This window comes from Podarcis bocagei (genome assembly GCF_964188305.1).
Source record: "Podarcis bocagei genome assembly, chromosome: 5".
Classification (NCBI taxonomy): domain Eukaryota; kingdom Metazoa; phylum Chordata; class Lepidosauria; order Squamata; family Lacertidae; genus Podarcis; species Podarcis bocagei.
Genome location: NC_138129.1, coordinates 39,044,916 through 39,060,160, shown reverse-complemented (window position 1 = coordinate 39,060,160; position 15,245 = coordinate 39,044,916). Strand labels below are relative to the sequence as shown.

General features: G+C 43.5%; 1 protein-coding gene across 1 annotated transcript in view; it reads left to right on the top strand.

The window, feature by feature from the left end:
* The window catches only part of RAP1A (RAP1A, member of RAS oncogene family), a 94,644-nt gene that overhangs the window by 54,820 nt on the left and 24,579 nt on the right, over window positions 1–15,245 (top strand). Inside the window, exon 3 of the mRNA XM_081195214.1 lies at window positions 14,686–14,769. Within this exon, the coding sequence (XP_081051340.1) occupies window positions 14,713–14,769 (57 nt within the window). The 5' untranslated portion in view covers window positions 14,686–14,712. The remainder of the gene's footprint in view (window positions 1–14,685; window positions 14,770–15,245) is intronic.

Here is a 15,245-nt window from a genome sequence, read left to right as displayed (position 1 = left end):
TCATATAACATTTCAAATGATACTCTGGGAAGAACACCATGGCTAGGTTCACCACACCACAGCGCCTCTCTGGAGCCAGCCCGCACTTGCGCGGGCAGCACCATAGATAGGCAGGGGGAGGGGAGAGAGGGGGAGAGAGAGAAGTCCCCTCCGCCACGTGCATGCATGCAGTCCGGCCCACCACAAGGTCTGGGGGACAGTGAACTGGCCCCCTCCCAAAAAAGTTTGCTGACTGCTGCTTTAGGGTGTGGGTATGGGTGTGGGTGTCTGCCCACATCCTATATTTCAAAGTCCATATTCTGAATAAATGGGTACTTCTTTATGTACCTCATATACAGTTAATCCTAAATCAGAGTAATATACTGTTCTGGGTGAAAGAAGGCCCCAGATAGATGTGCAAAAATTAAGGCAGCCATGTGCATATATCTATGTCTCTAAGATAAGCTGAAAGGGTTAGGGTCCCAGCTTAATATAGATTTCATTATTTGATTGCATTGTTTTTTAAAAAAAGTTGCCTGTAGAAAAGTGTATGAATAAATTGAAACTTATTTTCTATTTTTCTTTAAATTTTTAGCTTTTCTTAAAGCTTGAACATAAAGCTTCTTTTCTGGTGTTACCGATTTTGGTACTTTCCAAAATTACAACTTCCCCTCTTCTCAGTACAAAACAGCAGTCTTGTAAAATGAAGAAAGTGAATTTTGCTGCTTAGGGAAATTTTCAAGTAGAAGACAAGATGCAAATAATGATGACTGAAGTGCTTTGCCACCTTTAGTGTGCAAATACGGTTGCTTATTTGTGTACATCCAGGGCAGCTGTACAGGAAAAGGCACTGAATACTAACTGTGAGAGTTTTCATTGTTGTAAAGTTATAGCCATCTCTTGCTTCTAAACTAATGGTCACCAGGGATGTCGCAGCAAGAGACACCAGTGATTCTCCACTCTTCACCAGTCTGACTCATCTCTGCCTCTTGACTCCCTCCTTCCATGCTTCAGCTTTTGCCTCTGATTCTGGATTTCTGTCTGCCACAGACTCTCCTAGCTTACTAAGCCCTGTTACCCCTTCAGCTTCTCCTTCTCCTTCTCAGTCTTCTCCCTCTTTTTCCCTGTGACTACTGATTGTTGTCCCACCGCCGCACCCTGACCTCTGAGCCTTCTTCCATTGGTGGTTCCCCAGCGGATTCCAGCCACCATTCCTCTGCATCCAACCAGTCTATGACAATAGGATGGCAGTCTCAGATTTACTGCCTGTCTCAGATTTACTGCCTGTCATGTGATACCAGCATGAAACCTAGAAATTTTTACTATATAAAGTGGGAGGCATTTTTGAGAAGCTCAGCATGTTGCCTAGAATTGTATTCTGCCCCCGCCCCATAAGTGAGAGAGCCTAGTTGTTCTGACTTAAGCTTTTATTGATCATTGCAGATTGGTCTATCATTTCCCATAACTTTTATCTTCTGCACTTAATGTGTTTACACTGGACTCTGGTGTGTGTAGCGAATTTTAACACACTTCCCGCAGCCACCCAATCAAATCCTGGCTTGAGAAACTAGATACGTACAAACTGTGTGCAGCTACACACAACTCCTGTGCTACCACATCACACCTCCCTCTGTGGAAGTGGGTCAAGCAAACCAGAAAGTTGCAGTCAACCATAGCTTCCTGGAAACTTTGATTAGCAGCTTCCAAACTGGCCAGGGTTTGAAAGAAAGCTTTCAATCCTGGGTTAAATTTGGCTTGCCAAATGTTCCATGCCAATGCTTGGAAGCCATTAGCAATAGTTTCCAGTTTGCACATGACAGGAAGCTATGGCTAACTCTGGCTTTCTGGTCTGTTTCACTGCTTGTGCATGCGGAAGAATGCAAGCAGCAGCAGTGGGGCTGTATACAGGTGCATGCAGTCCATGCATATCCAAGTTTATTAAGTCAGGATCTGACTCTGCAAACATGGCCAGGGTATTGAATGCATTGTCATCCTAAAGTACAAATGATAAACCTGTGACCCTCTTGATATGGTTGGACTTCTACTCTTGCCAGCATGGACAATGATCAGTGATGATGGCGGCTAGAGTTCAACAACAAATGTAGGGTTACAGGTTCCCCACCCTTGCTGTAGAGTCTTGGTTCATTTACAACGGAAGTGGAATCTCTTAACATGTTGCAAACAAATTGATCAGTATTTTTGTTAGTCTTTAAGATACCACAAGACTTCTCCTACAAACTACCTTGACTAGCCCTCAGGACATTTTCGTGCCATGGTTTGCCATAGTTTTCTACTCTGAAAACACTTGTAACTTTCAAGTTCTTTAGGGCTTCGGAACTGAAAAAGCACTTTGCTGTTTTGGTGTCCTTCCTTAGCAATTTTTTTCCTCCCTTCGAATTGCCAAGCCCTTTGACCCTTTGTCCACATAACTCTAATATTTCCTGTTTGGATAGTGTTATGTAGTTATACAGATTTATGGGAACTACTCTGAGCCCTCTGAGATATAATGAGGTGCAGATCCTGTATTACAGCTTTTCCCAAAAGTGTACATTCAAGTATTCTGCTGCTATTGTGAAAGGAGGAACATTGGATAAAGAGAAAGCTATGCTTTGCTACCCTCCCTGAAAAGTCCCACATGCAAGGGCCTGAATGATGAGGCCTTAAATATTGAGCTTTGTCCCATATATAAACCCTATGCTAATGTGGTCCAGCTAGACCTGGGAAACATTTGCAGTTGGGTGCCGGAGGCTCTCCTGAGAGTAAACAAGAGAAGGGGCAGCCAGCCTTGTGGGACTCAGAAAAACCTTCTAAAACCAGTGAGATGATGCTGTGCAGTGCCTTGGCCTGGCCCCTGGCAGTTCTGCCTGAATACTATGGATATGCTTGAGCATTCTGCACCTGCTCTTGTAATGATGTTTGTCATTCCTGCCAAAAGCTTTATGGCAATTACCTAATTAAACTTCCCAACATCCCTATGAGGAAATGAGGCCAGGTGCTGGCATTTTACACATGGGGAGAATGAAGCTGAGAGCTGCGAGTGCGTAAGAAGTGCTCAACTCCCAAGTTGCTGGTTGGTTTAGTATGGTGTCCGTGTCGTCTGCAGGAAGCTGTTTACGTAATGCTGTGTGAAGGTCATATGCTCATAGCATGTTTCTTTCCTATTCCTCCTGAAATGAAAAGCTTGTACAACCAATAGTGCCTGTTCAATTGTTTTTTAAAAAAACTTTCCTTGAGCTCCTATGCTGCATCATAATTGGCTTTTGAAATGCTCCCTGCTTTCAAGATCAGTTTTTTTGGGGTGGTGCAACATGTTAGAGTGCTGGAGGCGGGTGACTTCTAACTGAGAAACACTCAAGGCAAAAACCTCTGGGTGCACAGAACTAGTTTCAGACTTGTTTGGGCCCTGTCCTCCGCCTTGCCCTCTAGTTAGCCTTTGGCAATCTAATGTTTGGGAGCTCTTCTCATTCCTATTTAGTAAATTGCTGTTGGCTCCTCTGATTTCTGCAGATGTGTTGTGTCACATAGATTTTTACAGCAAAGCTTGCATCAAAACCCTTTATTAGTGAGCAAATGTGGCAGTTTGCTGAAAAGGAAAGAAAAATGGCTAGGCTAGTATAGCAGTAAAAGTCACCCATAAATAGTAGCATAATTCTTTTCAATAAATATCTGCTTGGGTATTTGTCTCATTTAAAAAACAAAAAAACCAAGGATCAGACTGAATTAATAGATGCGTGACACAATTTCACCTTAGTATATTGCTGGTCTGGAGTGGGCCCTCCCCAATTTCCCGTCCCCCAATACTATATCTTGTACACCAGAGTGTCAAACTAGACAGACAGCTATTCAGAAGATTCCTTTGCAACCCATTCTTTCGAGAAAAACCAATGTGGTCATTGTTCAGAACTTCAGCACTCTTTCCATAGCTGCCAGCCAGCAGAGTAATTGGCAGAACAGTTGACTCAAATGCCTGCACAAGAAGAGAATTGTTATCCTCCTCCTGACCTACTAACTAAATGACACACATACTAGAACACCAGTGAAACACTTGAGTGATTTCATTTGTGGCCATTATTAGTCTGCACACATCTATAGGAACAACCACAGCGAACTGTTACCAGGAATAGATTGGATTTGACCTCCTAGAATTTGGTAGCCCAGGCATCAAGCTTTTTATTTGAAGAAACCCCACTCTTGCAACAGCAGCACATGGGTGTAGATTAAGAAAACCAGGAGGAGAAAGCCACCCGCTGTCACAAATGTTTCTAGAGACCTTAGAGCATCTGCTCTCACTTGAGGCCAGATTCACCTTCATCATGCTTGCTTATTATGGGCTGCTTTGAACACCACCTGGTGCAAGATGCATTATTGACGTTCATGGATACATTTCAGCCAGGCCAAAACTTTCATAGAATCATAGAATCATAGAGTTGGAAGAGACCACAAGGGCCATCGAGTCCAACCCCCTGCCAAGCAGGAAACACCATCAGAGCACTCCTGACATATGGTTGTCAAGCCTCTGCTTAAAGACCTCCAAAGTAGGAGACTCCACCACACTCCTTGGCAGCAAATTCCACTGTCGAACAGCTCTTACTGTCAGGAAGTTCTTCCTAATGTTTAGGTGGAATCTTCTTTGGATCCATTGCTCCGTGTCCGCTTCTCTGGAGCAGCAGAAAACAACCTTTCTCCCTCCTCTATGTGACATCCTTTTATATATTTGAACATGGCTATCATATCACCCCTTAACCTCCTCTTCTCCAGGCTAAACATGCCCAGCTCCCTTAGCCGTTCCTCATAAGGCATCGTTTCCAGGCCTTTGACCATTTTGGTTGCCCTCCTCTGGACACGTTCCAGTTTGTCAGTGTCCTTCTTGAATTGTGGTGCCCAGAACTGGACACAGTACTCCAGGTGTGGTCTGACCAGAGCAGAATACAGTGGCACTATTACTTCCCTTGATCTAGATGCTATACTCCTATTGATGCAGCCCAGAATTGCATTGGCTTTTTTAGCTGCCGCGTCACACTGTTGGCTCATGTCAAGTTTGTGGTCAACCAAGACTCCTAGATCCTTTTCACATGTACTGCTCTCAAGCCAGGTGTCACCCATCTTGTATTTGTGCCTCTCATTTTTTTTGCCCAAGTGCAATACTTTACATTTCTCCCTGTTAAAATTCATTTTGTTTGTTTTTGCCCAGTTCTCTAATCTGTCAAGGTCGTTTTGAAGTGTGATCCTGTCCTCTGGGGTGTTAGCCACCCCTCCCAGTTTGGTGTCATCTGCAAATTTGATCAGGATGCCCTTGAGTCCATCATCCAAGTCGTTGATAAAGATGTTAAATAAGACCGGGCCCAAGACAGAACCCTGTGGCACCCCACTAGTCACTCTTCTCCAGGATGAAGAGGAACCATTGATGAGCACCCTTTGGGTTCGGTCAGTCAGCCAGTTACAAATCCACTGAGTGGTAGCAGAGTCAAGACCGCATTTTACCAGCTTCTTTACAAGAATATCATGGGGCACCTTGTCAAATGCCTTACTGAAATCAAGGTAGGCTATATCCACTGAGTTCCCTTCATCTACCAGGCTTGTAATTCTGTCAAAAAATGAGATCAGGTTAGTCTGACATGACTTATTTTTCAGAAATCCATGCTGACTATTGGTGATCACAGCATTCCTTTCTAGGTGCTCACAGACTGTTTGCTTAATGATCTGCTCCAGAATCTTCCCTGCTATTGATGTCAGACTGACTGGGCGGTAATTATTTGGGTCCTCTCTTTTCCCCTTTTTGAAAATAGGGACAACATTTGCCCTCCTCCAGTCTGCCGGGACTTCGCCTGTTCTCCAGGATTTCTCGAAGATGACTGCCAGTGGTTCTGAGATCACATCTGCCAGTTCTTTTAATACTCTTGGATGCAGTTCATCTGGCCCTGGAGACTTGAATACATCTAAACTAGCCAAATATTCTTGTACTGTCTTCTTAGTTATTCTGGGCTGTGTTTCCTTTGCTGAATCATTTGCTCCAAATTCTTCAGGTCGGGCATTGTTTTCTTTATCGGAGAAGACTGAGGCAAAGAAGGCATTGAGGAGTTCAGCCCTTTCTGTGTCCCCTGTTTGCATTTCACCATCTTCTCCTCTGAGTGACCCCACTGTTTCTTTGTTCTTCCTTTTGCTACGAACATACCCATAAAAGCCTTTTTTGTTGCTTTTAACCTCTCTAGCAAGCCTGAGTTCATTCTGTGCTTTAGCTTTTCTGACTTTGTGTCTACACGTGCTGGCTATTTGTTTGAATTCCTCTTTGGTGGTTTCCCCCCTTTTCCATTTTTTGTACACATCCTTTTTAAATCTTAATTCAGTTAAAAGTTCTTTAGATAGCCACCCTGGCTTCTTTAGGCACCTTCCATGTTTCCGTCTCATTGGTATTGCCTGACGTTGTGCTTTTACTATCTCCCTCTTAACAAACTCCCAGCCATCATGAACTCCCTTTCCTTTTAGTATTGCTGTCCATGGGATCTCACCCAGCACTTCCCTAAGTTTTATGAAGTCGGCTTTCTTAAAGTCAAGAAATTGAGTCCTAGTATGCTTGGCTGCTCCTTTCCGCTGTATAGTAAACTTCAGAAGAGCATGATCACTCGCGCCTAATGATCCTTCCACTTCTACCCCACTAACCAGGTCATCAACATTGGTTAGGACCAGATCTAAAATGGCTGTTCCTCTTGTTGCTTCTCCCACTTTCTGGACAATGAAGTTGTCTGCAAGGCCAGTGAGGAATCTGTTTGACCTTATGCTCTTGGCTGAGTTTGACGTCCAACAAATATCCGGGTAATTGAAGTCCCCCATTACTACTATCTCCCTTCCTTTTGCATGCTTGGCCATCTGTTCCAGGAAGGCATCATCTATGTCCTCCGTTTGGCTTGGGGATCTATAGTAAACTCCCACAATGAGGTCTCTGTTATTCTTCTCTCCCTTAATTTTGACCCAAATGCTCTCACATTGGCTTTGAGGTTCTAAATCTTGGATCTCTTCACAGGTATACACATCCCTGACATATAACGCCACTCCTCCTCCTTTCTTGTCTGGTCTGTTTCTCTGAAATAGATTGTATCCCCCCATTATTACATTCCAATCGTGGGACTTATCCCACCAGGCTTCAGTGATGCCTATTATGTCATATTTAGTTTGCTGTACCAAGAGCTCAAGCTCATCTTGTTTATTTCCCATGCTTTGCGCATTAGTGTACAGACATTGAAGTCCATTAATCATTCCCCCGTGTCTCTTGTTTAAGGATTTTTTCCTCCCACCAGTAGGTCCGCGTGCTGTTTGCTCCATTTGGTCTATGACATTTGGATGATCATCTTCATTAATTGATAGACTCCTACCTTCAGGAGCACTGTCTCCCTCCCCCACATTAGTCAGTTTAAAGCCCTCCTGATGAGGTTTCTGAGATTTTTGGCAAAAACATTCCTCCCAACCGTTGTGAGGTGCAGCCCATCACTTGCCAGAAGTCCATCTTCAAGAAACTGCAGTCCGTGATCTAAGAATCCAAACCGTTCCTGTTTACACCATTTGCGAAGCCAGCTGTTCACTTCCACTATTTTCCCCTCTCTCCCTGGGCCACGTCGTTCAACTGGGAGGACAGACGAGATGACAATTTGTGCATTTAGTTGCTTCAATTTCCTGCCGAGAGCCTCGTAGTCTCTTTTAATCTTCTGGAGGCTATTGCTTGCAGTGTCATTGGTTCCCACATGAACCAAGAGGAAGGGGTATTTGTCAGTGGGTTTTATGATTCCTTGCAGTCGTTCAGTTACATCTTGGATCTTAGCCCCGGGGAGACAGCACACTTCCCGAGACATCTTGTCAGGCCCACAGATCACTGCTTCTGTTCCCCTCAATTGCATGCTAGATACTATGCCTCCATAGTACTTGGTCCTACCTATACCTTTGCTGCTAGCTGGATTTTGGTTTTACATTCCTCTTAGATCTTAGTAAAAATGGTTTGATTTGTTGCTTAATTGCAATGTATATTTATTAATACAAGATGTTTTGATTGGCCTCATATTTGTATAACTATTTTGCTCAAAATTTGAAGATGTACCCTTTTGATTAGTGAATTACCGTACCTTAAAACATTGCTGTTTTTCTCATGTGAACTTTCCCAATTTTGTGAGCCGCTTTGGGCATGATTTTCCATGGAAAAGCAGCATTAAAAAAACCTAATGATTTGTCTTAACTTTCTCTGCAAGACTCATTTTCCTGCACCCAAGAAAGGCACTAATTATAGTGGAGTGAAACATATATCTAACATAATAGTGAATGTTGTTTTGAAAGGTTGTGTGTTTTTGACAAAAGAATACCTGTCTATTCTACCACAATTAATGGTGCAGTCATAGAGGGCAAATTTGCACATTTGATAGCTAGAGCTGAGTGCCTCTGGGCATGTGAGGAGCATATTCCCTTTGCAAAGGGGATGTGACTTTGTTCCTCTGGTGACTGGAAGTTGGTGTCCTCTGCTCTTCATCCTGTTTCCTTGTCTATGGAGATTATGGTCCCACAAGATACCTTGAGAGAAAATGTAGGGTAAGATGGCAGGTAAATGGGTAGAGTGGATGTGGAGCCGTAATTAAGGAATTGCTGGTTTGTCTACATGACACCTGGATTAGAGGAGGACTTGCCAGATTTACTTAGCATAAATGGATTCTGAACCCTCCCGTTCTGAAATTCTTACCAGCTGAGCGCTTTGCGTTTCCCATTAGGTGTTGCTGGTGAGTCTCTGCTTCACATTCGGAGGCAGTAAGCAAAGTTAAGCCTGCTGCCCAAGGCTTGTGCTGAGAGTAGAATCACTGTCCAAATGTATTGCAGGGCTTCGCTGCAGACAGTGGCAGGCTCCGGGTGGTAAGCTGGAAACATAAAAGTATGCTGTGCAATGCCCAGTGAAGCATCCCTCCCACCATTGTACCAACATATCCAGAAAGTGTACCTGTTGTATGGAGTATTCCAGACTTAGCTTAATGGTGGAAATCACTAAGGATTAATGAAGAGATACTCCTTTCCTTGAGTGCATAAAATTTCCAGACCTGGATCACTACTGGTGCAAATACACTAGTGGTATTTAGGCATTCACTCATATGAGCAGGCAAAATGGTGTTTCACAAAATGGTGTCCAGCCCTAGTACCCTCTACTAATGGTGGTGGTGGTGGTGTTGGGAGCCCTGAAGCAGGTAGCATCTTCGAGGTGTGAGGATTTAGAACCCTGCATAGTCAGGGAGCCAACATATGTAGAACAGTCTCCCCACTTAAGACCTTCCTCATTGAAGATAGGCATGTGACTGAGGGGCACTGAGTACATTCCAGCTCTTGCCTTCATTCAATTTCAACCAAATGCATCTTGGGATAATAGCTGGTTCAGATGTGCAGCCTTATATAGGGAAGCTGTAGTAGGGATTATTTTCTTGTTGGCTATAGAAACACACAGTGTCGTATTTGTCCCCTCCCCAAACAGAAATACCCATGCTTAGGTACCAGTGCTGGAAGGAAGGATGTCCTGTTACTCCTGCTAAAAGCCTAAACACCTTGGCTTTTTGCTGCCTGTGGTAATAACTGCTTGGTCTTCTACCATTGCTATTGGCTACTGTTTCACATTCCTGCCAACCTAGCAGTTCGAAAGCACGTCAAAGTGCAAGTAGATAAATAGGAACTGCTCTGGTGGGAAGGTAAACAGTGTTTCCGTGTGCTGCTCTGGTTCGCCAGAAGCGGCTTAGTCATGCTGGCCACATGACCCGGAAGCTGTACGCCGGCTCCCTCGGCCAATAAAGCGAGATGAGCACCGCAACCCCAGAGTCGTCCACGACTGGACCTAACGGTCAGGGGTCCCTTTACCTTTACTGTTTCACATGAGCACACAGCTACCTCTGATGGAACTTAATCAGAGCAGATTAGCATCACAACAGTCAAAAATGGTCTTGTGCACATAACTATACACTTTTCTTACTTATATAGTCAACTAGATCATTTTCCTCCCGTGTTGTACTTCTGAGGATAACAGCAAGAGTAAGAGTTATGGTTGGGGAAACTCATAAATCTAATGGCAAAGTTGGATTGTGATTTCTCCAAAAGAATTAGGCTGCTCTGATCCCATAGCTTTTGCTTTTCTGAATCCTTACTTGGGAGCAGGGCTATCTTGGGGAGGACTGGAAAAAAAGAATGAGAAAGTGATGTCATGGCTTGGCTGGGCTGGGCTCAGTTGTTGGGGCAGCGAAGGCTGGTTTATAATGTAAACACTGTTAAAATGTTTATCGTTGGTTTTGTCATTTTCCTTATTTGTCGAGTAATCTTGAAGAGAATGAAAGGTTTTCTGGTGCAGCTTAGTGACTGGAGAGATTTCCATAAAAAGGCACAGACATTGCTTTGAGGAGCAGAAAGGTTTCTCAGTTGGCAATGGCAAGTGAGGCCTGACCTTTTACAAGGAGAAAATATTGACCTAAATCATTCCCTATCGGGGATGGGAAAGCAATCTCAGTCTCCTGCAACTTGCCACTATAATTTTCTTGCTTAATTGTACATACTTCTGTGCAGCTGAGTGTGAAAAGATAAATTGCATAAGCAAGTATTAATGCGTTTAGTGGAATTTTAAGGAGGGTCTTGTTTGCCAGAGTTCATATATTCATCTAGCTGCCTTATTTGTCACTGTTACAAAGTTTAACCCACCCACCAGAATTGAGTTTGATAATATCTGACATCATCTAAGAGGGAAAAGATAATTTTTGCATTAGTGCTCTGTGTGGCTTAATGAAGCTCAGGAGTATCAGAGGACAGAGCAGGTTTCTTAGTTTAGTTCCTTTCACAGCCTCTGTGCTTTGTACTGCCCATTTCTCTCCCAAGCTCAGATTTATTTATTTACTTATCGAATCATAGAATTGTAGAGTTGGAAGGGACACCAAGGGTTATCTAGTCCAGTGTTTTTCAACCACTGTTCCGCGGCACACTAGTGTGCCGCGAGATGTTGCCTGGTGTGCAGCGGCGGCAAGGAGAGGCCGTCCAGCGCGGGGCTCTCGCTGTCTGCCTGCCTGGCTGCCTGCGAGCTCGGCGGGCAGCGCCTCCATCCGCAGCGCCCGCCTCGCGGCTCTATCTGTTTAACCTTGAAGTCCCCCCCCCGGCGCGCTCTCCTTCCTCGGCGCTCCAAGCGGCGCTCCGGCTCCGGGGGGCGGAGGAAGAAGCTCCCGGGCTCTGGCGTGTCCTCCCGGGCGAGCGCCACTCGAGAGCCGCGAGGCGGGCGCTGTGGACGGAGGCACTGCCCGCCGAGCTCGCAGGCAGCCAGGCAGGCAGACGGCGAGAGCCCCACGCTGGGCGGCCTCTCCGGGGAGTGAGAGGCGCCGAGGAAGGAGAGCGCGTGGGGGGGGGGGACTTCAAGGTTAAACAGATGGACGTTGTGACCACAATCAGTTTGAATCCCTCTTTTTTTTCTAAGAAAATAAACATTTTACTGTTTTTAGGTATTCTCGTCTTATACCCATTCATGCAGTCGAGTGTGTTTAAAAAATAATTGGGTAAACAGGGTGGGAGCAAAGCACCCCTTTGGAATTATCCTGTGAGAGGATGTTATTTTAAAGCACCTGTGTGCCAATTTGGGATGTCTGTAGAGTTTATTTTTCCACATTATAAAAATATGATACTCTCTCTTCTCAAAGGCAGATGTAATATTTTTAACAAATATTGTCATGAGTAAAAATAAGCCTAAGGTTTTTTTTTTTAAAAAAGTCAAATTTTTGCCCACTAGGCGGGCGCCGGACTGTGTCCACCCTATTTCCCATCCGTCCTGGGTGGGGATCAGATCGGATGGGATCGGATGAGAGCGGACAGGCGGTCTGCTCTCATCCGATTCCCCATAGAGAGCAGCGGGGCTCTGACATCTCCCTCTCCGCACACAGTGGTGGTGTGCCTCGTGATTTTTTTCATGAAACAAGTGTGCCTTTGCCCAAAAAAGGTTGAAAAACACTGATCTAGTCGAACCCCCTGCAATGCAGGAATCTGAACGAAAGCATCTCAACAGATGCCCACCACCTCTCATTGGAGTCTGTTCCACTGTCGAACAGCTCTTACCGATAGAAAGTTATTTCCAGTTTTGTGTTGGAATCTCCTTTCTTGAACTTGAATCCATTGGATCATGTCCTATCCTCCAGAGCAGGAGAAAACAAGCTTGCTCCATCTTCCGTGTGACAGCCCTTTAGATATTTGAAGATGGCTATCATATCTCCTTTCAGTCTCATTATATTTATATCACACATCTTCTGTGAACCACACTGAGATCTGGTGATGAAGTGTGGTATATAAATCTAATAAATAAAGAAATAAATAATAAATAAATAAATAAATAAATAGTAACAATCTTCTTCCAAAGGAACCAGGGGAAAAATATAAACACTAAAAAAATACAATTAAAACTTCTGGGGGAGGGGAACAGTTAAAAGCTTCTAATCAATAGAAAAAATATTTAAATTCGGTCTCATTAAATTGGTTTTGGCCAAATCCTGATATAAATATCAGCAATTTGTAACTTGTTCATCCACCTATACTTGATTGGCCTTTCCTTTCCTTTTCCCTTCCCTTCCCTGTCAGAGACAGCAGGCAGGTCTACCTCCAGCACTGACCCCCACACACTAGGAACCGGGGTGGGACCCCCTTGCACATTGTGTTGCTAGGCAGAAAACTTTGCCACAGCAGCCAGAAAAAATGAGGGTGCTGGACTTGGAGGGAATTGTTCCATCACACTCACCGTGGCATTGCACACTTGGTAGAACCACAAATGAATGCATAATTAATCTCAGAAACAGATGAGATTTTTCATTTGAATGGAATATGAAAATTGCTTAATTTTGTCAAGTCCAGTTCTAAATTGAGCTGGAGAATGTGTGCTTCACCTATCACTAGTTGTTCATTCTGTTTCATTTATTCAATGAAGTTTTGAAATAATTTTGCCACTAAGTTATAGTTTATAAAATAGTAATAATAATATTTAAAAATTGTAAAACTTACTTTCTACCATATATATCAAATTGCTCCTTTCAGGGTGCCCCAGATTACAGTCATACCTTGGGTTATAGATGCTTCAGATTGCACTTTTCCGGTTTGCGCACCACGCCAAACCTGGAAATACCAGACTGGATTACTTCCGGGTTTCGGCACTCGCGCATGTGCAGAAGTTCTAAATTGCGCTTTGCGCATGTGCAGAAGTGCCAAATCATGACCCACGCGTGCACAGATGCTGTGCTGTGGGTTGTGAATGTGCCTCCCGCACGGATCACATTCGCAACCCAAGCATCCACTGTACATACATACATACATACATACATACATACATACATACATTCTCTCTCTCTCCCTCTCTTCCTCACTCCCTCTCTCCCCCCTTCTTCCCCTACCCTTTCATTAAATGTGGCACAATGGACCACAAGTGGGAGGCATTATATTTTTCTTAGATTTTTACTCCATTTTCCCCTCCTTCGTTTCTTTGACTTTGTCTCGTTTGATTGTTATAAACCAGCTGTATGTTCATAAACCAGCTGTACGGGCGGAAACCTGGGTTATTTTATGTGTGTTGTATAAGCCTGTTACATGTTTTTACTTACACAAAAAGTAATAAAATACTTGGAACAAGGAATTAAGTATTCTACTAAGCAAGTTGATGCAACTGCCAAAGGCTTGTGAACTTAGCTTTTCAAAGTGATTAGTCAAAGAATTGTAGAATATACAGGCGATCCTTTATCAGATTCTCTGCTTCTGAAGTCTCTTTTTACTATGTTTATTTAATATTTACTATCGTTGTAATATTTGCTCATAAAATAACATCTTTCAAAGAGAACATATCGACTAAAACAACAGTATTACATGAGAATGGTGGTGGTTTTTTGGTTTTTTTTGTTTGTTTTTGCATTGCCATACAATATTTACTGTGCCTGGAAACTGCAACACATTTTTCAGTCATCCTGCTGTGGTTTGATGATTTGTTTGCTTTTAAAATGAGTTTCGTTTTGTTAATGCCTCCGTCTGTTCTTGAGGGGCAAGATAAAGATCTATGATGTTCTTAGAGAAGCCAGGGGTTTGACCCATTTGGCTCCCAACACCAACAGCTTGGAGTTTAAAACCTGTGAGTGTTCATACTGCTAGCTCTCTACACATCTACAGATTCACAGCTGTAGTCATAAGTTGCTTCTGGTGAATGTTTGTGAGATAGAAGCCACTCCTCCTATTTATTAGTTCTCATTGAATCAAGAAAGCTCAGAGGAGAGAAGGCTACCTCACTCTTTGTACCTGGGTGGAGAGCCTTTCTTTAGGCCTCTCACATCTACAGAGCCTTGCAGAAGGTAAAAAACTATCCTTGCCAACTCCCCAACCCCAGCGATTCAGACACAGGTAGCCCTCCACCCATACTGAATCTTCTATGTCAGTTAGGAAACAGGTGAGAGATGGCAGTGGGGCAACCATAAATAATAAAGGCTGGCTACCAGGTCCAGTCTAGACTTGTGGACCTCATTGAGTCTCTTAGGAGTTATCAAGTTTGGCAGAAGGAATAGCCACATCACACTTGTCTATCATTGGCCACTATATACCTCTGTTAATAGGCCTGAATGTGAAGATTCAGAAGCAGTTTGGTTCATTACTATCCCTTGTGCATTATTTCACATGATGACCTTAACTCCATTATTTCTTTTCTTTTCTTTCCAGACTGTCAGTATTTGAATAGACCACATCATGCGTGAGTACAAGCTAGTGGTCCTTGGCTCAGGTGGCGTTGGGAAGTCTGCTTTGGTGAGTTGGGTCTTGATTTTTTTTAATCATCATGACCATAATCATACAAATAATATTATCAAAAACGCAGTCTTGAAATGCTCGACCCTGGGTGTTAATGCCATAATTAATAATTTGCATTTGGCGTACAAACCAAATAAATCAATGACTTTTAATAGGTATAAGTGTAGGAGGAAAAAGCTGGTCTGAGCTTGATGTTGGGGAATTCTAGAGAAGGGTGGCGGTGACTGGGAGGGTTTCTTTGAATTCTGCAGCCAGAAAAGCCTGCAATCTGTGATTAGACTATTTAGGTGAGGGATTTCCAACTTCTGTTTACTAGGGGGCTACTTTATTCTCTAAAGTGCTCTGGGGAACTAAAACGTGTGTTGTTCTGTACAAGCTGATACCCTCATGAGATTGCCTCCGTAAATATTTTGTGTTGTCTAGCAGCAATGACATCTAAATTACGATGTACATATGTTCAGATATAGCATTAC